Consider the following 26,842-nt stretch of genomic DNA (forward strand, 5'->3'; position numbering starts at 1 on the left):
GTCACAAGACCATTGGTTTCGGGTTTTGTGACTTCATTTTACAAATGAGGGTCTTTAGGTGTGATAGTTTAATGGATTCAATTGAAGTAAATTTCCACTTAACATTCCAAATCAATGCGATGATGAAAAATTTAGTATTGTGCCCTTAACCCGTAATCATACAGTAACCCGCATAGGCCTTAAATATGTGTTTATAAACAGTGCAATGTTTTATATAGACTTTTGAATCCAATGTTATTTCACCCATGTAGTTCTCTTCATTTTTATAAATGTTATTTTAAATCTATTCTTAACTAAACACTGAACAGTTTGTGACGGTTAGAAATGTAGGTGAGTTTTAATGAACCTTAATTTAGATACCACAGGAGTTATTGTTGAGCTTTTTATGGTTTCTTTGTGGGAACATTGTTCCATGTGATGTTGATCCAGCATTGCAGAATTAGAACGCACAACCTTTTGAGGGTTAATACAGGAATTTCTTGTATATATAGATAGATATAGATATATATATATATATATATAGAGAGAGAGAGATAGAGATTTCTTAGAAATAACAATGTTAAAATTGTGTTTGCCAAGCACTGAATGATTCTTCTCAAGTGATTTAAGTCATGTCAGTGTTGAAGGATTGGGATACAGAAGAACAAGTTGTAAAGAACGTGGGAGTCTGACATATTGCTCTAGAGATGTGACTGCCTATCATTCAGAAAATCATTTGCGTAAAACCTCGAAGTTCAGGGAGCAACCTTCACTTCGTAGCTGATCGTATTTATTTATTTTTTCTGACTGGCTTATGGAGGTATATAGACATATCCTATTGGTAGATCACTTTTCACGCATGAGTGGATCTTTGGGGCCACATCACATTTGAATTCTACTTAATTGCATAAAGTTCACATCAGATCTTAGTGGCTGTGGGAAAGCGTTAGTGTTTATCCTAGGATATGTAAATATATGCCACCAATATGTTTGTATGCGGCTACCCAATGGAGCGATAGAGATACAAGTAATCTGTGGTTAACAGGCAAGTTGTGGGGCTAGAAATCTTTGGAAGGGTAGCAAGGTGTAGTACAATACACAATTGATAGAGGGTCTAAGGGGTGAATATTGAAAGACCAGAAAACACTATACCCCCATTCACAGTATTGCTAGCAAGGTGTGGTGCCTGAACATTGAACCTCAGCAGCCAGTGAAAAGTCTTCAGTGTGGGGGTTATGAGTGCATAGGCTGGAGTCGAGAAAGTAATGTGATTGTATTTTCTTGAGCTTATTTTGCCTTATTTGAGACCCCAGTTTAACACCCCCTTTAAAAAAGGCTTCTTAATTATGGCGAGGATTGCACCATCAGAAGTAGGTAATGAAAGCCGAATGCAGGGGTGACATACTGTGCACCCTGTGACCCCACTTTTCAAAATAAACCCATTTCTACACTTGCTATAGTTTGATGAAATAGTCCATGATTCCATAATAAGCAAAGTGATAAAGGTAACTACCGTGGTCTGGAACTAAAACTATTGCATGTTTATAGACCCGTTTGTGAAGATTCTGGACCAGGAAGGCCACTTAGCGGCTTAATGGAGGAACCAGCTCCCTATTCTGATGGTACTGGAGCTGCTGGTGGAGGAAACTGCAGGCTTCTAGAATCACCAGGTCAAGAGCAGAGGCTTCAAGCACAGAGGCTTCGGAACCCTGAGGTCAGAGGGCATGTACAGACACCTCCAAACAGACCACATGGCCACCAGACACCTGACTTACCTGAAGGCTATGGTAAGTCCTAGTGAAATTATACAGATGGAAGCGGGATGCTTTAAATCTTTGTTTGTGCAAAATTACCTTATTTCTGTTGTGTTTAATGTTTGATCAGTAGTAAGCAATAAAAGTCATATTAGTGAGGCGGACTATGGTTCGTAGACCACAAAATCTAATGGCATGTATATTGGAGGAAAAAAGCAAAAGGTTTTCTGGATAAACGATTAATCTATTACACCGTAGGTCTCAATTTTAGACGCTCCCACCAATGCAGTTTTGTGCAGTTTGCACTGGCTTCACCACTACAGGTTCCAAAGTATAGGTTAAAACTACTGGAAGGTCTCCTTTTTGCAGCGCTGTTCAACACTCCAAGTCACAAGTTTTGTTTCAAGCAAGTAAGCATAATGCACTTGCTTAAGACATCTGTGTGCAACCTGAAGTCATGTTTGTATTGTGCCTTGGTAAATTAAGCCTTATTTCCTAATTTGTGTGATCTCTTGCAAATCACTTTCACTGGACCTCTATAACTCTGCCAACCATAAGTATTTTGCTGCCCTCTAAATGCAGGTAAAAAGTGATATCCATGTTGGAAATCAAGATATCCCTATTGTTGGTGTCTCTGCTTTTTGCTCCTGAATTTTAAGAACCCTTGTTCATATGAATGAGATCACACTATCATATAACCGAAAATTACATTGAGCCTAACAAACCTGACAGTGCCTTCATTGAAATTTAGCAATGAGCCTGCTAAATATTTTTATCTATGTCCAGTTCACTTTACAGCCACTCTATTGCCCTGCTTTCGGTGTGACCTGTGCACCTTTTCTTATGCCCTCCTGTTTGCTTCGTAGACTGTGATGTTTAAATTGTCAGCCTTACTACTAGCAGTCCTGTGACCTATTCTCATCTTTGCAAATACCCCAGATTGAAGTCTCTCTAAGCATTTGCTTTCCATCTTTCTTTCTAGAACAGTCTGTTTTGCAGCGTGACTCTTTTCTGGATGCACATGCTGTGCACTATTCAGCCATCTAGTGGTTGAGTCAAGATTTCTCCATAAAACCTTTTGCCCTCTTCTCTTTTGCGGTTTGTAGGTGTTGATGCACCTCAATTTGATGTCCCCTTGTGACATCGTGCTTCCGGAAGCTCCCACCTTTGGTCGCCTTCATTTCTTTAGTTTTTTTCCACTGTTGGGGCTCGATGCATACTGAAGGCTTTCCAACACTTGGCAGAAGTAGTTAACCGAAGATTCTGAGATTTTCACTGAAAATAACAGAAGTTACAAAAAAAACATTTAAAGAAGGTACCAGGGGAGATTTCGAGAGGAGGGGAATCATTTTGGAGAGTGTACGTGCAGGGGGTGAGGTGTGGGGGCCTCCCGGTACGGAGTAATGAAAAAAAAAAACATTCCAGTTTTGCAAAAACAGTCACCACAAATTTGCACAGAAAACAAACATCCGGTTTGCAATCTTTGCCTGCCCGTAGGCCGTCACAGTGAGGACTGTAACAACTTTTCCATGTTCACGCAAAAGATTCGGAGGGTAAGAGCAGCAAAGTTGAGCCCAGCACAGCATGCAGTGTCTGCAGCTTCCCCCTCCCCTCTACAAGACTGGGCCTCTGATGCGACGAAACTGAGATCCACATTGACATCAAGATACAGGGGGCAAAGAAGCCATCTAGAACTGTGATAAGAGAACAGTCGTGCAAATCCGGCACAAAAACCTCAAAGGGAGACTCTGCGTCAAAAGACTTGACGGCCCCAGTTTCAGACCAGGGTCACCTCTGTACCTTTGAAAGGAAGACGGCAGCTGGCAAAAATGCCTGCCAAGGCCAAGTAGTCTAAATAGGCAATCTGGAAAGGTTGCAAACCTACCGTGATTCGCCAACCAATTAATCTACGAAACAAAACACTCTTTGACGTCGAAGAGGAAGGCGTGCGACAATTTCGACGATCAAAAGAAAGAAAAGTTGTCTCCAAGCCGAAATTTTGGTCCTGCCAGAAACTCAGAGTTTGTCAAAATGCTGAAGGAGTTATGAATCCCAAGAAATCCTCAACATCAAAGGATCAGGGAGAGAAAAGATTTGAGGAGATTGAGCCACCTCCTATGAAGAGGAGGAAGTACAAATGGCAGGACTATATCTGGGTTGAGAGTCTTATGAATACACTGAAATACAGTGGCAGGACCTGGACACAGACTCACCAGAGGAGTGGGTAAACAGTTACCCATGAAGATCATCACCACCAGATGACATAGGCATCTACAATCAGGTGATTAAAAAAAAAAAGTAGGAGACCAATATGGCGTTCAACTAGAAGAGAAACTTTATGCGTTTTTCCTGTTGGAGACACTTCTGCCCATGCAATCAAAGAGCCAATTCTTGCCTATGCTACAAAGTGTCTTGGACCAGGCAAAGTAGTCTTTTAAGAGCCTCCCAGATGTCAAGCCAACACACCAAGGGCAGAGACAAACTGTAGAAATTCATCTAAAGATCCCCCTACATAAGGGGCGCTCTACCAGCAGACTCAATTATTACAGTGAGGAAGAGGCTAACATCCCAACAACCTCAGCACCACCTCCTGACAGAGTAAAAGAACAGACCTCACCACTTGCAAATAATTGACTTAGCAACAGTCATAAAACAAGCTCTACTAACATCTGGAAGAGGAAAGGTAAGATCACCAGCTCCTACACCTACCACTAATAGAAGGCAGAATAAAAAAACTTCCTTAAAGGGTAGAAGAAGATCCCCTTAGACAAGTGGAACCTAAACCTAATACAGAATGGATATTGCATAGAACTAAACAATGCAAGGGACCAAGAAGAGGTTCATTCAAAGGAGGAAACATCCCATCTGCTAAAGGAGGTAGAGCAATTGCTGGCAAAAGATGCAATGGAACCAGTACCAAGAATAGCAAAAAAGGAAACTATTCAACATATTTTGTGATCCCAAAGGTAGACAAAACACTGAGGCCAATTATTGACCTAAGATTTCTAAGCAAGTTTATAAACCCCAAAAATCAAGATGACAACCCACAACTGCATAGAGGGGAATTACATGTCCGCAATAGACTTAAAAGGCATCTATTTGCACATCCCAATGAATGCAGGTCACAAAAAGTACCTCAGATTTGTGGTGAGCAAAAACACTACCAGTTCAAGGTAATAGTATTTGGCATGAAATCTGAACAAATAGCATTCACAAAGTTCTTAGCAAGAGTTGCAGCTCACTTACGGAGAAGCACACATATGGAGACGAGGCAAACACTTTTATCCCTACCTAGACAACTGGCTGGTACGGGTAAATTCACGCAAAAAGTGCAAACATCAAATAAAGCAAGTGATTAGAACTCTATACAGGCTGTATTCTCTTCAACCCTGGAGAAGTAATCTCCACAACCAGAACAAGTGAAAATGCTTCTGGGGGCAAGGTTCGAGTCTATCCCAGGGAAAGTGTCCCAGCGAGGGGAGAACAATCGCTGTTTAAGGAAACACAGCAGTATCTGGAGGTGCAAACTCGGACAGTGGGGCAGTTACTAGAAATGATAGCTTCCTGCATCCCTTTCATTCCAAATGCCAACCTCTACAGGAGACCAATGCAGGAATGGTTGTAAAATCAATGGTCAAAGGCAACAGGGAATTGATGAGATCTAGTTGTTGTCACACAAGGGATAAAGGAGGAGATATTGTGGTGGAGCATATAACATAGGGGAGAACATTTGCTCAACCAACTCCTCCAGTGACCATTACAACAGACTCCTCTCATATAGGGTGGGAAGCTCACATGAACAATCTCAACGTGCAGGGCGTAAGGAAGGGACAAGATGCGGTTCAGCGTATCAACATCCTAGAACTAAAAACAGTATTCCTAGCTGTAAAAGCCTTTCAGAAAGAGTTGAGGGGAATACAATATTCATCCAAATAGACAATACAACCACCATGTTCTACATCAACAGACTGGGGGCACGATCCCTACCATTGTCTACGTTGGTACAAGAGCTATGAAAATGGACGATTCAATGAAGATGGGAATCTTAGAAGTCCATCTATCAGGAAAAGACCATGTTGAGGCGGACAGACTGATCAGACAAGCCTCATATTCTCACAAATGGGAAAACCAAACCATACTCAACAGAATTGTTCAGAAACAGGAAACTCCAGAAATAGATAATTTTGCAACTTCCCTGAACACAGAATGCCAAAACCTTGCCTCCAGACAACCTTCCCACCAATCCATGGGTGTGAACAGTAGATAAACCGGTTAAGGAGTTTTGAGTATGCTCCCCCCCCCCCCCCCCCCCCGATTCTACTACTACATAGGATGATCAGCAAATGCAAGAACAGCACGATGACCCTGATACTAATTTCACCACTTATGGCGAAACCATCATGGTTCTCGAAGTTGATACAACTATCTCAGGGAAAAATTAATAAATTACCAAACAGACCCGATCTGCTTTCAATGGTAGAAGGAAGGGTGCTACACCCAGAACCAGAGTCTTTAGGCCTGGCAGCATGGGACCTGAAGACTTAGAATTTAGATACCTAAAACTACCAGAAAATACGATGGCTGTCCTAAAAGAGGCAAAGAAGCCAGCAACAAGAAAGTGTTATAAGGCTAAATCAAAAAGATATTCTCTCTGGTGTCTTAAAGAGGGATTATTAAGGAAGAAGAACACAAGGGACAAAACAGTTATCACATTTTTAATACCTCTCCGAGACTGCAAACTAACAGATGCACCTTTAAAGGTTCATTTAGCAACAGTAGTGACATACACAAGGGGCCACACTGGGAGACTTTTTTTTACAGCACCTGTGGTAAAGAGGAGCAAAGAGAATTCCACAACCAAAATAGGTATGTGCACCAACTTGTAATTTGAATGTAGTGCTTACACAGATCATGAAGGCCCCTTTCGAATAGTTACACAGGGCAACATCGCAAATGTTCACTCTAAAGACTGCTTTTTAGGGGCCATAACATTATTATGCGGGGTAAGTGAGTTACAGGCACTCGTGTTACAAGAACCAGATTTTTAAGTACACAAGGAAAGAGTTGTCTTGAACAGACCTGCAGTTCGTGCCAAAAAAATTCTCACAATTCCACTTAAAGTATTCAAATAGCAAGTTTCTTAAAAAAAACTAAGGAAGCACGCTGAAAGGACATTATACACATTAGACGCAAGAAGAGCAGTAATTTAATATATCAAAAGAACAAAACCAGACAGGAAAACAGTTAATCATTTAATTTGCAAACAGCTTTCTAGTAAGTCCACTAACTAAAATCACGATTGCAATATGGATATCGCAGACTATTCAGCTGTGCCACAAGAATGCAGGAGAAACTTTACATTCAACACCAGGGGATAATTCGATGATAAAAGAAAGGAGCATCCATTACCTTTCTAGCGAATACACCATTACAAAACATTTGTGTGGTATCAACATGGTCATCAGTGCACAAGTGCACAAATCACTATTGTGTGGCAATACAGATGAACAAAGAAGCGCAAGTAAGACAAATGGTCTTGCAATATTTGTTTACTAATCGATGCTCATTTTCAACCCAACCACCACAGAAGTAACAAGCCTTTACAAAGTCAATGCATAGCAGGTGAATACAGAAAAAAATCACGCTGCTAAACGTGAAGTTTCTTACCAGTCAGTGTAGTTATGCAGCTTGACGAATTTTCGCGAATCACAAGCGACCTCACCCACTTCCACTATGAAAATGAGGAGGGACCAACATACAATTTTTTTTTTTGGCATATGGCAACCAAAGGGGGGGGGGGGGGGGGGCGAGCTTCCAGAGAAAGCATAATGACGTCCCAAGGGGACACCAAATTGAGGTATATGGACACCCATCAACAGCAAAAAAACTAGCAAGAAAGACAAAAGTTTGCGAATTCCATACCCAACCCCAGATTGCTGAATAATGCCTAGTATGTGAATATAGAAAATTCTTCATGCTGCAAAGCTACACCGACAGGACTATATGTTCCTAGTTGGTGCTTGTCAAATTTTAATGCCAAAAATAAACCGTTAGAAACTGGATAAAAGTGACACTATGGATGCTTCACTAGGCAAATACTTCAAAGAAAATTGCATCAATGTATCTGGCACTTTTACCAATAATCTCACTCAATATCTTTTTAGCACAATCTTTAACATCCATAAGACACTTAGGCTTTGTCAGTACCTTGTCAATGTTAATTTTTGTTTGAATGCATACTTAAATGTAGATGGGCAAGTGTTTGATAACTATTTCAATTTCCACTTTATTCACAGAGCAACGAACTACAGTACAGGGACAGGTTTATTTTTTGCACACACAGACTGGAGTTAGCACGTGGCACGACCCCAGGATACCAAGGTATGCATTTGTTTTCAATCTTGGAAACCTTCCTCCCACTTTAACTTGTGGTCTTCAATTTCTTAAAATGGGTAATAGTCATAGGTCATCACATTACAACAGTTCCATTATTGGATGCGCATGTTTGTGTAAATTGTCACTCTCAAAACACATGCATGTAAGTAAACAAAATGTACTTTACTGTGTATTTAGTTTGCCTCTTGCAATTATTAAAATACCTCAATCTTGGATTGTTTTCATGATTTTCAGTAGTGTCTGAATATGTTGGAATGGGGAGAAATTTGTAATCTGTTCTTACCACAAACATCCAGCTTAACAAGTGCTGATTGACGGTGTCAGATGAACACAGGGTTTTCTGGAGACATACACTTTTGTTGCAACCCTAGTGTATGCTGTTTGGCAAAAAGGACGAGTACACTGGTTGGTCACTGATCAGACAGTGGGCCATATTCAATTTGTTTATTGCCTTTGAGAGTGGACCATTCTTTCCTGGACAGGTTGTTCTTGGGGCTCCTAAGAATAGATTTCTGGAAATTGTTTTTCTGGCAGTTAAGCTTGGTCCCTCTCTATTATGTCAGATTGTACTCGCTTGTATGGTCACACTGGGCTTCTTGTTGTAGAATGTGCCCTCTGATCTATTTTTCTGCTGAAAGACCAGTGAATCTCCAGTATTTGTCTGTGTTTTGAAGGAAGTCATTTTTGGCATTCTGCAAAATGAAATAGACCACTGCCAGAACTGAGCTTCTTTTCTTGAGGTCTAATGATAGATCTACTGTAGCAACTATGTCTATAGCTCCCCAGATAGGATAGTACCTGCTGCTAAGTCAAAGGCATAACAGCTTGGTGGTGTTGTAGAGAAGGTCATGACTCTACTGTACAGTACAGTCACCTATATAAACTGTATTTTCCAATTCCATGTTTCCTGTGCTTTTATGCAGTGTTCTTTGGTGGCAGGGGTAGCAATTTACTAAGGCCTGGACAGCTGCATTGACATTTACCAATCCTCCCGTCAAACCGATGGCTCAAAATTCTGAAGTTTAGACTCACTTTGGGGACCTAGCTGCGGTGAAGACAATGTGGTCCATGGAATGTTGTCGGGAGGCCTTCCCAAGGCTCTGAGTTCAAATTTGCTCAGCCCTGTATTATCAATGCAGAAGGTCTCTAGTGCAGTCTCAGCCCAGTGGGATGTTAATTCTACCTGTGTGTGATGGAGAAAGACGGCCTGTCCCTCCTGAAGAACCCAGGCATGGGTGATTAGTGAGCCAGAGCATAGGTGGAGGATGAGCCTGCAACGGCCTTGTCAGGTCTCCCCTTTGGCCCTTTGAGGGTTTCAGGGAGACCCTGATAGTGGTGCTATTAAGGAGTGCATTGCGCAGTGCTGCAATAGGCTGGGAGAGGCGTTCCTCTGAACATTAGCAGGATGTCAGCTGGTAGAAGGTTACACACCTGGGGCATCTCGTGTGAGGTTGTGACCTTGAGTAGCGTGCTGGTCCCAGTGGAACTGTGGAGGGGGGATGCACATCCAGGAGCAGACAGCACCCCCTGGCGGTGGCATTGGAGGCCAGTTGTATGTGTAGACATGAGTATCCTGGGCAAGGAGTTCCTGTTGGCCTGACCAGACTTTGAGAGAATTTGCTGGCTGTCCCTCTGGCAGCGGAATTCTGGCCTGACAGACTGGGCCGCTGAGATCGTAGATCCTTGGGTACCGGTCCAGAGCATCGTAGGGTTTGAGTCTTGCCTGCATGTCACCAGTCAGTGGGACCTTGCGGGGGGAAGCAAATAAGCGCCGGCCAGGAATAATCGTGTGGCCAAAGCAAATGAATTGGTCTTGGGGGTCCGAGACCTTCGGCCCGAAGTTGGATGAATGTGCAAGGACAGATGGGTTGCCTCTCGAAGCACCCACTGATACAATCCTAGCTGCCACCCGTGATACGGAGGTTACCCCTCAACAGAAAATAGAGAACTCTTGCGGGCAGATCACTGTAAGTTAGAGGCGAAGGTACTCCACAACTGACATGGCCCCTTTTGTCAAAGACCATGATGCGCAGATCAGATGGAAGCAGTTGGATATTGGTAAACTGACAGTTCGAGGCATGTGGGCTGCTGAATTCATTTGTGCATAATTAGCTGCCTAGTGTTGGGTCAGGATGATTGCACATTGTTGTCCTGGAAGAGTCTTTGAAGTATCACGAGATAGGTGGCTCCTCCCCCGGACTACAGTGCGCATGGGCATCCTCTCCATCCTCAGATTGTTTTTTTCCGACATTGGGTTCGGATGAACTTTTCTTTACTCAAGTTCGGAAACTTTCTAAAGGCCAAAAGGCCTTCGGGTCGTCTGTATTGTTTCGATCGGTGCCGAGTTCTTGTTCCACTTTTCTTGAGCAGGACGTCGAAGAGAGCCGCGTGGCCTTTTCGACACCGGAGGCCTGATCGTCGATGGAACGGAGCCCGTTCAAATGATGCCCCTTTGTAACTCTAAGTACCCGCACAACGATGTACACCCGGTGTGCAACAAGTGCTTGTCACCGGAGCACGGCGAGAGCAACTGTCTAGCTTGTGCTCGATTCAGGTCGAAGAAGACGCTTAAACTCTGACGCGCAGCAAGGCAAACTATGTCGAAGCCAGCGCCGACCCGGTGAACATCTTCGATGAAGACGATGATGAGGTCGTCGACACAGAGGATCCAGAACAGCTGTCTGATCCCGGTTCGGAGCATGGCTCCGACTATTATGTTGAAGACGAAGACCATGTCGAATATGAAAACTTTGTCGAGGTAAGGGACAACGTAGCCCCCATCGGAGCCGTTGATCACGATTTGAGCGATGAAGCAGGCCCAATTATGGGTACAGGGCCCAAAACGGACACTCAAACACTATTGAAGGCTCCGGTCGAGGCATCACCAGTAGGCCTTAGCTGAGATCATGAACAACTTTCTATAGCCCCGCGTCAAGGCCCAGCTAAGAAAACATCGCATGAGCCATCGGTTCCACTACTCAAACCGAAAGCCGTCGAGGCAATAACGAAACCGAAAGTGTTGAAAACAGTCTTCGGGTCGAAGACCTCGAACCCATCAGAGTCGAAGACATCAAGGGGCAAACAAGGGACTCTAGGCTCGCAAAAGTCTCGATCCGAAGCGCGAGGTCGACAGACCACAGCTTGTGAAAGGCCTCGAGTCGAGAGCCAAGAGCGCCTCGAAGACCGTCGAGGCAGAAGAGTGCGCCTCCGACGCCACAAGCACCGAAGTCAGCGCACGCCCAAGAAGTTATGGGCGTAAAGGCAAGGTCGGTCAGGCCTACATCGATGCCGGCCCCGAAAAAGGTCGGTCTGTCTAAAGACACTATGCCACAGATAAAATTCGGACTACCACCTACTGCACGCCCCAAGGCGCTCGATCTGAAACGTTGGGTCGAAGCCCCCAAACTGGTGTCATTGGGAAAAAGGAGTCATCCTCTTGAAGAGGACGTTATGTACCAGGAGCCCTCTTATGATGACCAGTCCAAGTTGCATATTGACTCAGAATCTGGTAAACTTACTATTTACCAAAGGAAAATCAGATCAGAAAATACTTTGGAATTGTACAAAATTCCACTCAAAAAGAAAAGGGATTCTGCAACATCACCTGTCCTTTTTGAGACTGTGGGGTACTATGGCCAGGACACTTTGGCATATTCACCCACACCCACTGCTGAGGATATGGGGTATGATGATGATGAACAATTAGTTACCCTGTGGACACTGATCAAGATGGCCAAACTCAAGCCTGGACAGACCCTGATGACCAGGGGGAATCGCAGACTATTCCTGATACTCCCTCTTACCCTGTGAAAACTTCACCAACGGAAGATACAGCTGCCTTCAACGCTTTAATTGAAAGGCTAGCACTAAATCATGATGTGGACATGCATGCTGACCCAGTTGAAGAGGACTTCCTGTTTGACACTTTATCCACATCAGAGAAATCTGTTAACTTGCCTATGCTCAAGGGTGTCCTTAAACACGCAGGGGACATTTTTAAGGAAACCACTAGGGCAAGGGTTATTAACCCCAGGATTGAGAGAAAATACAGACCGGCACCTGTGGACCCTACATATAATAAGGGACAACTGCCGCTAGACTCTTTGGTGGTGTCAAATGCTCGTAAGCAAGCAACCCACAAACTACGGGTGATGTTCCTCCTCCAGGCAAAGAATCTAAAGTACTGGAAGCTTCTGGGAAAAGGGTAGCTGCTCAAGCAGCAAATATCTGGAGGATTTCTAATACACAGGCGGCCCTATTAGCCAGATAAGATAGGGCACATTATGACACTCTAGAGCAACTGCTACAACATTTGCCTGAGGCCTACAAGGAGGGGGCAGAGATGCTAATCCAAAAGGGTAAACTCATATCCAACGCATCCATTAAGTGTGCGCTAGACGCAGCAGACACTGCAGCCAGGGCAATCAACACAAGCGTCCTGCTCAGGCGTCCAGCTCAGGAGGCCTGCTTGGTTGCGCTTCTCTCAATTCAAACCTGAGATTAAGACCACATTACTAAATCAGCCTGTGAACCCAGATTATCTTTTTGGTCCTGATGTGGACACAATCTTAGAGAAGATTAAAAAAGACACTGAAACTGCCAAGTCCATGGGTTACCAGCAAGACAGGAAAGGTCCGAGGATTCCAAGGTTTAAACAACGCTTTGATAAGCTGCTTTTGTAGGTAGATGGAGACACACTCGAAGCTCTGGACCTCTTGAGCTTCATAAAAAGGTACAAGTTTGAAAGGTGGAGAGTGTGTACTCCATGAGAAATCACAATTGTACTTGTTTGGATTAATATCCGTTCTTTCAAGTCTTCATACAAAGGACAGAACTATTTCAGGTTGCAGTGTCGCATCTTTATTATTTTTAGTGAGACCTGGACAGCCGACACATGTTTCGCCCCCTATTGGCGAGTTGCGCCGGGGCTTTCTCAAGGCTGTAAGGAAAGATAGATGAATTATTTTAAGATGTAACCAGATAGCAGTTGACCCAAGAAAAGGAAAGAAATCACCTAGAGTGAGAAGTGATTGATATATTTTATGATGTCTCAGCATCAAAGCTCTCTTGTACGTTAAGCATTATCTGGATCGTGAGACGAGGGTGTATAATATCTCAAGAAACGTAGTTACAGATTTCACATATGCTTATAGAAGGACCAAAACAACAACAAAAAACTGCAAGGAGTTTAAAAATGGGATCTGAAAAAGAGTGATTTTGAGGACAGTCCAGAAAAGTGCGCTTTAGCCAGTGCCTCAGATAGATCGAGTATTTGATGTTCTCTAACGGCACAGATAGTGTGCAAGAATCCCAAGCTAAGATAATATAGTGAAACAAGACCAAGGAGTAAGAGCATAATAGACAATATGTAATGATCATACCTATTTCCACATATACAGCATATATTATTACTGTTTCCAAATTGACAAAATCCAAGATTTGCTACAAGGAAGTGCATTTAGGCCCAAATATATAAAGAAACATATAACAAAACCCAAGCCGTAACACATGTATGTCTGTTTAACCTGTACCCTATATACCTTTTCACTATATGCATGCTTCTCAAAGATTCTCAATGTGAAAAACTGAATGCATTGTATGATCTGTTATGGCATAACAGCAGGCCACAAACAATGTGTATATATTTCTTATTAGAACGTACAGAAGAACTTTGCTCCTCGAGTATTGAAACTATTATCTCTTGGATTTTGTCAATTTGGAAACAGTAATAATATATGCTGTATATGTGGAAATAGGTATGATCATTACATATTGTCTATTATGCTCTTACTCCTTGGTCTTGTTTCACTATATTATCTTAGCTTGGGATTCTTGCACACTATCTGTGCCGTTAGAGAACATCAAATACTCGATCTATCTGAGGCACTGGCTAAAGCGCACTTTTCTGGACTGTCCTCAAAATCACTCTTTTTCAGATCCCATTTTTAAACTCCTTGCACTTTTTTTGTTGTTGTTTTGGTCGTTCTATAAGCATATGTGAAATCTGTAACTACGTTTCTTGAGATATTATACACCCTCGTCTCACGATCCAGATAATGCTTAACGTACAAGAGAGCTTTGATGCTGAGACATCATAAAATATATCAATCACTTCTCACTCTAGGTGATTTCTTTCCTTTTCTTGGGGTCAACTGCTATCTGGTTACAACTTAAAATAATTCATCTATCTTTCCTTACAGCCTTGAGAAAGCCCCGGCTCAACTCGCCAATAGGGGGCGAAACACGTGTCGGCTGTCCATGTCTCACTAAAAATAATAAAGATGCGACACTGCAACCTGAAATAGTTCTGTCCTTTGTATGAAGACTTGAAAGAACGGATATTAATCCAAACAAGTACAATCGTGATTTCTCATGGAGTACACACTCTCCACCTTTCAAACTTGTGCCAAGTCCATGGGTGCCTTGCAGTCCCAACAATTTAGGGGAGGTTCCTTTCGTCGCTCCAGTAACAGAGGAGCAACACAAGGCCAGGCATCACAACAAATTCCATATAATAAAGGGAGCACGCAAACCACCTACAATAAAAATAACAGAGGTGGATACCGTGGCAACAGCAGCAAAGGCAGAGGACGGGGGAATAACACCAGATCCTCCGCCAACACTAAACAGTGACGCCTTGTCACTGCCCCCGGACCATATAACACCGGTCGGGTGGGGGATTACAACAGTTCCTGCCAGTCTGGGAGAGCATTACCACAGACAGGTGGGTGAGACAACTTCAGTACGGCTATTGTCTAGAGCTAACATCCACTCCACCCAACATACCCCCAAGACACCGTCCTATGTCAGCAGAGCACATAGACTTATTACAGCAGGAAGTCATAAGTATGCTGCAAAAAGGGGCCATAGAACTCGTCCCTCTGCGGGAACAAGGTTCAGGGGTATACTCGCTGTACTTTTTAATTCCCAAAAAGGACGGGTCTCTCAGGCCAATACTGGACCTCAGGCCCCTAAACCAATACATCTTGTCAGAACACTTTCACATGCTCACTTTACAGCAGGTTCTGCCATTGCTCAGTCAGGGAGACTTCCTCGCAACCCTAGACCTAAAAGACGCATACTTCCACATACCGATACATCCCGCACAAGGAAGTATCTCGGGTTTACCCTGCAAAATCAACATTACCAATTCAAGGTACTACCTTTCAGGGTAACAGCCCCCAGGGTGTTTACCAAGTGCCTGGCAACGGTAGCAGCGCACCTCAGGAGAAACCATGTCCACTTCTACCCCTACCTGGACGACTGGCTCATCCAAGCAAAGTCAGTCCAGCAATGTGCCAGCCACATGTCTCGCACTATTCACCTCCTCCACAGCCTCGGATTCTCATTAAACTACGCAAAGTCTCATCTCCAACCCGCTTACGTACAACAGTACCTAGGAGCGACAATAGACACTCTGGTAGCAAAGGCACAGCCAAACTCAGCAAGAATCAACAGCATTCAGTTACTGATTCAGAAATTCAGACCCCAACACTCGCTTCCAGCACAGGTGTTTATGCAATTGATAGGCATGATGGCCTCCTGCATCTTCATAGTCCCTCACGCGAGACTACACATGCGTCCTCTTCGTGAGTTCTTAGCACGGCAGTGGAACCAGGCTCAAGGACAATTGAAAGACCTAGTGTTGGTGACTTGTCGAGCATACCACTCTCTGCATTGGTGGAACCCAGAAAACCTTTACAGGGGACGACCGTTCCAAGACCCTGTACCACAAATAGTGCCGACAACAGACGCATCTCTCCTGGGCTGGGGAGCGCATGTCCTCCATTACACAGTTCAGGGACTATGGACGACACAGCAAAAGAAGATGCAGATCAACCTATTGGAACTGATGGCAATCTCCATGGCAATGAAGGCGTTCAAGGTACATTTGTGCAACAAAGCAGTGTTGATCCGGACGGACAACATTACTGCCATGTACTACATACAGAAGCAGGGAGGGACACTCCACAGTTGTCGCACCTAGCGCAAAGCATGTGGAAGTGGGCCATTCAAAGGAACATATTCCTCATGGCGGAACACCTCCCAGGCAGGGACAACCAGATGGCGGATCTGCTCAGCAGACACAGCCACCAGATGCACGAGTGGGAGATACATCCCTCTGTGCTACACCCGTACTTCCAGCAGTGGGGTCACCCAGAGATAGACCTGTTTGCCACAAAGGAAAATGCCAAAGCTTCGCCGCCAGGTTTCCACATCCGCAGTCTCAGGGCAATGCGATATGGATGAACTGGTCAGGCAGGTTTGCGTACGCTTTTCCCCAGCCCGCTCATACCACTAGTGGCACCCAAACTGCGACAACACTCCATGACACTCATCCTAGTTGCTCAAACTTGGGCGAGGCAACCATGGTACACCACGTTCCTGAAACTATCCGTGGTGCCTCATCAAAGGCTGCGATTAACACCCAGTCTTTTAACGCAGAGCCATGGCGACATTCAGCACCCAGATCCGCAACAGTTGAACCTTGCAATCTGGTTCCTTAGGTCATAGTTTGGTTACCTGAACTTGCCTCCTGACTGTATGAATATTATCAAAGAGGCAAGAAGACCTACAACCAGAGCATGCTATGCGGCGAAGTGGAAACGATTTGTAATCTATTGTACCAATAATGACATAAATCCCCTAGATGCATCCACTCAAAACATCATATGTTACCTGTTACATTTACCAAGATGCAATCTAGCCTACAGTTCCATACGCATACATTTGGCTGCAGTGGCAGCTTATCTTCAGAACAGGCAACACCTTTCACTTTTCAGAGTATCTGCTATTAAAGCTTTTATGGAGGGACTCAAATGAGTGATTCCTCCAAAACACCCACCTTCACCTGTCTGGAACCTCAACGTGGTTCTAACCAGACTAATGGGCCCACCTTTTGAACCTCTACACTCATGTGAGATTCAATTTCTGACGTGGAAAGTGGCTTTCTTAGTGGCGATTAAATCACTTGGGAGAGTTAGCGAGCTACAAGCCCTAACTATTCAGGAGCCATTCATACAAATTCATGCAAATAGGGTAGTGTTACGTACCAACCCTAAATTTATGCCAAAGGTGGTATCCCAGTTTCACATCAATCAGACTATCGAACTGCCAGTGTTCTTCCCAAATCCAGATTCTGTGGCAGAAAGAGCTCTACATACCCTGGATGTTAAGAGGGCTCTCCTGTACTATATAGACAGAACAAAACCTTTCAGGAAAACTAAGCAACTGTTTGTTGCCTTTTCACCACAGCACAAAGGCAACCCCATTTCAAAATCACGAATAGCCAGATGGAGTGTTAATTGCATACAAATTTGTTATCTAAAAGCTAAACGCACATTAACAGTTCCCCCAAGGGCGCATTCCACATGCAAGTTGGGGGCATCCATGGCTTTCCATGGAAACATTCCTTTAGAAGACATGTGTAGAGCAGCCACATGGACTATCATACATACATTTACCAAATACTACTGCGTAGATGTACACTCCAAACAGCAAGCAGCTGTAGGACTGGCTGTACTCAAGACTCTTTTTGAAGCTGCTGCAGCTGGCACGGGCAACCAATGCTAAGGGGGAGACTGCTATACAGTCTATGCACAGATATGAATTCAGCAGCCCACATGCCTCGAACGGAATATGCTACTTACCAGTATGCATCTGTTCTTGGCATGTAGGGCTGCTGACATTCATATCGCCCTTCTTCCTCCCCGGTGCCTGTCGCAGCTGTAGCATTCAGAATTATTCTATAGCATGGACATCACTTACTGTATCGTACTCCATCCCTGCCACAATGGCGAAAAACAATCTGAGGATGGAGAGGATGCCCATGCGCACTGTAGTCCGGGGGAGGAGCCACCTATCTCGTGGTACTTCGAAGACTCTTCCAGGACAATGTGCAATCTTCCGGACCCAACAATAGGCGGCGATCTATGCACAGATATGAATGTCAGCAGCCCTACATGCCAAGAACAGATAAATACTGGTAAGTAGCATATTCCGTCTGCACGGATGATGACGAGGGCGGTTCTAGGCATAAGTATATCCTCTTCAGTGGGGTCCCGGAGCACTCTGAGGGCCCCAGCATTGACTTGTTTGTGCAGCAATGGCTACTTAAGTAGGTTTTAGATGGTAAGACCCCCAACTTGTATACTGCGGAGAAGGCCCACAGAGTCCTGGTCAAGCCGCCCAGACCAATCACAGCCAGACTGCTTAATTTCAGGGACCGTGATCGCATTTTACAGATGGCACGTGTAAGGGAACCCTGGCAGTTTGAGGGCAACCCGGTGAATATATTCCAAAACTATACTGCATCCGTACAGAGTGAAAGGGAAATATTCCTAAAAGTGAAAACATTTCTAAAGATCAGAATTTAAATTACTCTCTCCTTTTTAGGGCTCACCTATCCCGTTCCGCAAGGAATGGATAGGGGAGAATTTTAGTGGGCAAAAAAAGTCCTCAAACCATTGGGAGGATTTCCGACAGTTCACATGAACACAAGCATGCGCTTTTCCCTCAGAGCTTTACTTCAAAGGGCTCCCCCGCCCACTGCTTCACACTTCACGGCTTCCCATTTCTCCTCCCCCCTCCCCTGCTTCACTCTTTTCACGGCCGCTTGGCCGTGTCTCGCATTTCACCTCCCTCCCTCCCCACAGGAATGCCAAGAGCTTGTTCTCCCTCCTCACGTCTCCCGCTCTCCTGGCTGCCTTGATCTCTTTCTATCTTTAGTTTTCGCTTTCTTCACCTCTCTCTCCTCCCCAGCCTCCTCTGTGCTCTCATGAGCTCACCTGCCTCCCTCACTCTTTATTTATTTTCACCTCCACCTCCTTCGCCAGGTTCAACTTGTGACTTTAGGCGCTACACGCATCTTTGCAGGGTGTGTGCACAACCTAACGCCATTTTTTGTAGCTCCTTTACGAGTATCATTGGGTATTACGACCCTGTCTACATGCCTTGAAGTAGCATCCTGATGGCTTAAGGCGCTTGCTCACAAGTCCGCACTCGATGCACTCTTCTCCTTCCTGCTGCCTAGGCTCCACATTTCACCCATTGAAATAACTTTAGGTGTGCAGTGTTATCTGATTGGATAAGTAGGAGCTTCCGTTACTTGAAGCCTGCATTCCAGGAGTTCCTGCCAAATATGTGTCATTTTTCATATTTTTTCAAGTCCCTGGTTTATTTCCATGCCTTAGGATGTACATGCCTGTCGCTGCAAATTCATAAAAGAAACTCTTTATAATGAGCTGTTTACTTTAGTTTCATGGTGGAACAAAGCCAGGTGAGCCGTATCATACCTCACTGATAACTATTGTCTATTTTAGCAAACAACACCAGGTTCAACTTGTGACTTCAGGCGCTACACGCATCTTTGCAGGGTGTGTGCACAACCGAACGCCATTTTTTGTAGCTACCTTTACGAGTATCATTGGGTATTACGACCCTGTCTAGGTGCCTTGAAGTAGCATCCTGATGGCTTGAGGCGCTTGCTCACAAGTCCGCACTCAATGCATACTATCTTCTCCTTCCTGCTGCCCAGGCTCCGCATTTCACCCATTGAAATAACTTTAGAGCAGCATAAAAGGGTATACAAACAAAGTAATGTAACTAAACAGAACATATATTCTTAACTAAATGTGGCATATACATGGATAATATATGGAACGTATGTAAGCATAACATACCATATGTAGAGTGCAGAGTGCGCTCAGCGCCACCACAGCATCACTCAGCGCCACTACAGCATCACTCAGCGCCACCACTCAACAACTGGTCCAATTATGTTCTCTCAATGTTTCAAGCTTTATTACAAAACATCACAAAAATGTTTTCACTTCTGTTCTTGGATATTCATCACAATAAAATACACTGAACATAATCTTCACAAAAGTTATTTACAAAAGTTTAAGCTATTGCCATTATAAATTACAATCACTTTTATTTAAGTATTAATTATTTTTAAAAATTAAAAGCCGTTATTTGTTATATCAATACATCTAAGTCACGTAAATACAAAACCTGTTGCATTACAAATGCTATAGGTGTCACATTTGCGAAAGATATAACTATTGGCATTGAAAATGACAAAGCTATTTTAGCTATTTTCAAAACCAACACAGAAATAAAAATATTGCCATTTACAAGACCAATAGCTCAAACGTTCATAATGCGAGACCTATTGCATTGCAAATGCTTGTTTTAGGTCTAGCCTAGCACAGTGGGATTGTGCTGCTCTATGGGAGGCTTCTTGTAAGCACTCTAAACCTCTCTGTGTGGGTCTGACTCCTCCTACATATTGGATTGGCCTTTGTGTGTGTATTTTAATAATGAAAGCATGCAAATGGCCAAAGGCGGGTGCATGTTTTAGCTCCTTTCCAATGTGTCATTCCCACAGCGTTTTGCTCTCGGGAGCGAGCAGTGGTGCGCAGGGAGGCAGCTGCATTCCTGATGGGTCAGGTTATACGTAACACGCCGTGCTTTTGCTTGTTTTAATTCTGTTAAACCAAACATCTCCTGCACCAGGGAGGCAGCTGCATTCCTGGTGGGTCAGGTTATACGTAACACGCCGTGCTTTTGCTTGTTTTAATTCTGTTAAACCAAACCTCTCCTGCGCCATCATTAGGCACTTTTTCTTTAGAGCAGACCAGTATGACAGAATCCTGTTTGTGATGAAATCATATGTCAACAGAAAATATGCAACTTTCTGCCATACCCTGTGCTCATTTCTGTACAGTTCACCAAAGCTTTTAACCTGCATCACTTTCCAACCTGATTGGGGGGGTTTGTTGAGGATCATCCAGTGCATCTAAGTGGTTGTAGGAGCTGATAAATGTCTCTGTGGTGGAGACTAAGGACCTAGCTATCACTTTTTTTGTTCCTAGTGTTATCCTGTTTGTTAAAGAAAACTACAGACTTATTGCAACAGGCCTTTGAGCAGCAGTTTAAATATACTCGTGAGTACTTATTTGAAACGTCACCGTAATTGCATTGACAGACTGACAACCCTGAAGGGTCAGTATGACTGCTTCAGAGTGAGTATCATGCCACTCACTCCATACCTGCCCTTTTTTCCTCTATAGGTCCTGCAGTTGTACATAATATTTTCTTGCTTATGTGTAGTGTAACAACGCTTAGAACACTTTATTATAATAACTTTTTAACATGTTGCACAGCAGCCACAATAGTCTACAACATAGCTTAAAGACATTGACAAAGCCACTAGCTGGGGCTAAATACTTAAGGTCCCAAAGGTGAGACTTATTGGCTATGCCAAGGCTTGTCCTTCAATCCTTTGTATCATAGTTAAGGGAGCAGCGTTCTTCTTTACTTCAGCAGTGAAGGTATGGAACTGGTTGGAGCGTAAGGGTAACCTGGTGCCCGGGCTGGCAGACCAAGACAGTGTCCCTGAGTAGCGAGAACAGAGATCCTGACTCTCACCTAGGTGACACGGCAGAGGGAAGCCCACGGAAGACCAGGCACGGATAAAACGCTTTAAGGTGGTCCAGGAGGGGCACCCCTGGTCTAGCAATAATAAGTGGTCTGCCTTGGCGACTGTCATTCCGGATTTGGGAAACAATGACTCCTTTGTGGAGGTTATGTGGAATGGCCCCCTCCTGTGGGGACTTCCATGCCCGCTGATGTAATTGTGATGTCGAGCTGGGGGTGGGGACTCAGCGCTTTATCTCTGGGGGATGAATGGTGGGTGCCTGTGACAGTGGGGCTCACGGTGACCAATGACGAACGTAGATGAGGTATGTGGCCCAGTGGTTCTAGGTGATACCGTAGAGCTGAAGAATGAGAAGATTGCTAAATGATGTTTTGTGGGAATGCCGACAGGCACCTCGAGCACTGGGAGGTTCTATTCTTACTGCACAAGGAAACCAGGTTGGTTAGAGAGTTGGGGGAATTCTTTGGGTATTAGTTTTTGGAGGGCAGGGTATGGGAGGGAGGGTTGTTACCTAATTTGACAGCTGCAACGGCGGCAAAGTCTAACTTTAAACAGGATGTTTATGCCTAACAGGAGACAAGGGCAGGTAGAGTATTCCTCATAGAGGCGGACAGAGGTGGGCCTGAAAGGTTTTTAATGGAATGTCAATGGTCTCGAGAATAGTAATAAATGGGGAGCAGTGACAAAATTACATTTCAAGCACAACTTCAATAATTCACGTTTTCCAATAGATATGTTTTGTAGAAAATTCTTCATTCATGTTCATATTCTTTTTTAAAAAATGAACAGCCACGGTAGCCAACACGTTCCATCCCGATGGACTTCTTCAGGTCTCTGTTTCAAAATTGTTCTTATTGGAGAGAGGACTCAAGTATGTTTGGTCAATTTTCATCCAAGAACGGATCCATTAGAACCTGTGGTGCACATAGGTTTTTAAAGGGCACCACCTTGTACTTACTACAGATAATGTCCTAACGTACTAGTATGTTCCTCCTGACATTTCTGGAGTTTGAGTGCTCCAGAGCATTGATTCGTGTTGCGATATACGCCGAGACTAAAACCAATTCAGTGTAACTATACGGTTTAAAAAGGGGAATACACCTGGTTGTGCATCAGTTGGTGGAATTTGGTGGTATAACCCCTAACAGAAGAGTGCCCTCTTACGCATAGTCCCACTCCGATGGGAACCAGTGGGGTTTAGATACTTGAGGATCTAGATCACTTCAGGTTGTAAGCGTTTCCATCAGCCCAACCTGGATAAGGGTACTGGACTCATCGAAGCTTGATGTGGGTCACTAGCGGCACCTCCCACTGTCCTTACAAGGCAGGGCTGCGGCGTTTAAAATGATCTAGATCACATAATATTTATATGTTTTTCAAAATACTCCTAATGCCGTGCCAGTCAGGTTCTTTGGGCAGGTATACAAAGTCACAGGAACTCTGCTCTGGAATTTATGGTGGTCTGGGTGGGAGGAGGGGTGGTTTCTCCCTGGTGGCTCCAAAAATGCTGACCAGAAAGACTTGGGGATGGGGGCATTGCTTTGCCAAATTTGAAGCTGTACTACTGGGTGGCTAATTTAGTAGTGGCGAATGACTATGTTCTCTGATCAGGTATACCCCTCCGTAATGGTGGATAGGAAAGCGATAAATCCCCTGGGACACCTGCGTTACCTATAAGGGACGGAGGTGCCTTGAAGTCTTCCAGCGCTGGCCACGCAGTTCCATTTATTACAGAAGGTCGAGAGGCTCATTGGCTGGAGGAGACTGATCATGTTGGTGACCCCTCTGTGGGAGGCAGAGGGAGCTTAGGAATTCTGAAGGTCGCAGGAAGTGGAACGTCCTGGGCATCTCGGCAGTGGTGGATGTCTGGAGAGGGCAGGCTGATCACCTTTCAGGAACTACTAACAGAGTATGAGATGTCTGGTAGCCAGTATCTCGGGTACCCACAGATGTAACACATCTTTAAGGTTTACAGCACCCTACTGTAAGATCTGCCTGAGGAATCCCTGCTGTAATATAGGGTGTTGTCTCCCTTGCATGTGCTAATGGCTCAGTCTCCCCGACATGACCCCTCTTGGGGACCATTTGGAATGGGACCTGGGAATTTTGGAAGACTATGCATGGGGCAAGTCCTTTCAATATCCGTGAAATGTATTCTGTCTGTTCCAAGTGAAACTCCTCTATAGGATGTGCTTTACGAGGAAACGCCTATATAATTTGCAACGATAGGGCTCAGACCTCTGTCTCAGAGGGTGCGGACAGTGAGGTGCACTAATCCACACGCCAGGAATGCCTGCTTAAACAGACATATTGGCAACGGGTGGAGTCACAACTATCTGAGGTGATGTAGATCCATATTAGGCTAACACCCCAGGTGGTGAAGTTGGGTATATGGGGAGGGAGAGCACACCCTGGGGAAATGAGCCCTGCTCCTTTGTAATGTATCCCTAGCAGTGGCAAGGAGAATCTTTGCCAGGAGATGGAAAGGCACATTCCTACCAACACTGCAAGAGTGGGAATCTAATCTGCCTTTGTGCATGAGTGGAAGAATTGGTTTATAGATCTAGGGATTGTTCCCTGAAGTCTGAATGAGTCTGGCACTCATGGGGAACTGTGGTTGAAGGGCAACAGCCTATAGCTAGAAGTTTCTTGGCAAGCACAGGCTTCAGATAGTCTGAAAGGGATGGCGGGACAGCCAGCCTGAGATGTCTGGTTTATGTCCACCTCAAGTAATACGTAGGGGAACACTTATAGTAGATATTCTGGATGGAAGTAAATTAATTAGTCCTGTTTCAAAGTGGCATCCATTGACTAGAGACAGTTAATTGTAAATTCAGTGCTCCTACCGTATTGTGTGTTTTATGTTGACTGAAAGAAGCAGAGGTTAGTCACAAACCCACTCGAGGTATGCCTATGGTGTTTGGGTTCAGGCCACATTTCTAATGTGTGCTACAAGTGTGCCTCATGTACACTACGGCTATTTGGTAATAGGAAGCTAAACTCTATGAACAAAGGAAGCTGTCACAGTTGAAGCACAAGTTCTGCTTCAGGTCATGGGCCAGATCTTGAGGCAGTTCTCGTGAAAAGTCCAGTTCCCACTCAAAATATTCCAGTAAGTCTAGGGACGAGTACAAACGCATCAATAGAAACTCAACCTCATTCTTCCACTCATTCAGTCTAGCAAGAAGGTGCCATGGCATAATAAATATTATACACCTCCAATGTCTTGACTTTCTTAGACCATGGTTGTCCCAGGGGCAAATAGCCTTCCTGTCCGGCTGCCTGTGCCGCAATGGTTTCTAACTGGACTTATGCCACCCACAGCCCCGATGCAGTCTGCCTCCATGCTACTGTCCTGTAAGGATTTCTTCTTGGGTACCCAGGTCCTTTCTGGTTCCCTCCATACCAGCATAGACTCCACCGGTGTCTGTTAATCCGATTCTGACATTTTCCTACCCAGTTTCAAACAAGAATTTGCAATGCACTAGGTCTCGCATTAGGAAAGATTAAGCTATTGGTATTGATAATGACAATTTTTTTATTTATGTGTTGGTTTTGAAAATAGCGAAATTAATAGCTTTGTCCTTCACAATGCCAATAGTTAGAACTTTCGCAAATGTGACACCTATAGCATTTGTAATGCAATATGTTGTATTTATGTGACTTGGATATATTGATATTCCAAATAACAATGGCTTTTATTTTTTTAAATAATTAATACTTAAGTTATTGTAATTTATATAATGGCAATAGCTTAAACTTTTGTAAATAACTGAAGATTATGTTCAGTGTATTTTATTGTGACCAATCCAAGAACCGAAGTGAAATATTAACATCTTTTTGTGACATTTGTAATAAAGCTTGAAACATTGAGAGAACATATTTGAACCAGTTGTTGAATGGTTGCACAGATTGATGCTGTGGTGGCGACGAGTGACGCTGTGACGTTCAGTGATGCTGTGGTACCACATAGTGATGCTGTGGTAGGGCATAGTGATGTGATGCCCCTGAGTGATGCTGTGGTGGTGCTGAGTGATGCTGTGGTGGTGCTGAGTGATGCTGTGGTGGTGCTGAGTGATGCTGTGGTGGTGCTGAGTGATGCTGTGGTGGTGCTGAGTGATGCTGTGGTGGTGCTGAGTGATGCTGTGGTGGTGCTGAGTGATGCTGTGGTGGTGCTGAGTGATGCTGTGGTGGTGCTGAGTGATGCTGTGGTGGTGCTGAGTGATGCTGTGGTGATGCGATATAGTGAGTGCGGTAGATGGATGGTGAGTGCGGTAGATGGATGGTGAGTGCGGTAGATGGATGGTGAGTGCGGTAGATGGATGGTGAGTGCGGTAGATGGATGGTGAGGGCGGTAGATGGATGGTGAGGGCGGTAGATGGATGGTGAGGGCGGTAGATGGATGGTGAGGGCGGTAGATGGATGGTGAGGGCGGTAGATGGATGGTGAGGGCGGTAGATGGATGGTGAGGGCGGTAGATGGATGGTGAGGGCGGTAGATGGATGGTGAGGGCGGGCAGATGGATGGTGAGGGCGGTAGATGGATGGTGAGGGAGGGGAGGGGAGGAGAGGGCGGGCAGATAGCTAGAGGGGAGGGGAGGAGAGGGCGGGCAGATAGCTAGAGGGGAGGGGAGGAGAGGGCGGGCAGATAGCTAGAGGGGAGGGGAGGAGAGGGCGGGCAGATAGCTAGAGGGGAGGGGAGGAGAGGGCGGGCAGATAGCTAGAGGGGAGGGGAGGAGAGGGCGGGCAGATAGCTAGAGGGGAGGGGAGGAGAGGGCGGGCAGATAGCTAGAGGGGAGGGGAGGAGAGGGCGGGCAGATAGCTAGAGGGGAGGAGAGGGCGGGCAGATAGCTAGAGGGGAGGGGAGGAGAGGGCGGGCAGATAGCTAGAGGGGAGGGGAGGAGAGGGCGGGCAGATAGCTGGAGGGGAGGAGAGGGCGGGCAGATAGCTAGAGGGGAGGGGAGGAGAGGGCGGGCAGATAGCTAGAGGGGAGGGGAGGAGAGGGAGGGCAGATAGCTAGAGGGGAGGGGAGGAGAGGGAGGGCAGATAGCTAGAGGGGAGGGGAGGAGAGGGCAGGGCGGGCAGATAGCTAGAGGGGAGGAGAGGGCAGGGCGGGCAGATAGCTAGAGGGGAGGAGAGGAGAGGGAGGGCAGATAGCTAGAGGGGAGGGGAGGAGAGGAGAGGGAGGGCAGATAGCTAGAGAGATTATGTGGCAATGAATGGTATTTAGAGTGGTGGTGGACGCGGTGGTGGTGGTGGTGGAGGACGCG

At 45.0% G+C, this 26,842-nt stretch overlaps 1 protein-coding gene across 2 annotated transcripts in view; it reads left to right on the top strand.

Moving 5' to 3' along the window:
- The window catches only part of SMURF1 (SMAD specific E3 ubiquitin protein ligase 1), a 384,967-nt gene that overhangs the window by 201,161 nt on the left and 156,964 nt on the right, over positions 1-26,842 (top strand). For both annotated transcript variants that reach the window (XM_086940654.1, XM_086940655.1), the window contains exons 7-8: positions 1,528-1,766; positions 8,030-8,114. In XM_086940654.1, coding sequence (XP_086796780.1) covers positions 1,528-1,766; positions 8,030-8,114 — 324 coding nt within the window. The remainder of the gene's footprint in view (positions 1-1,527; positions 1,767-8,029; positions 8,115-26,842) is intronic.

Source organism: Lissotriton vulgaris, chromosome 10 (genome assembly GCF_964263255.1).
Source record: "Lissotriton vulgaris chromosome 10, aLisVul1.2, whole genome shotgun sequence".
Taxonomy (NCBI): domain Eukaryota; kingdom Metazoa; phylum Chordata; class Amphibia; order Caudata; family Salamandridae; genus Lissotriton; species Lissotriton vulgaris.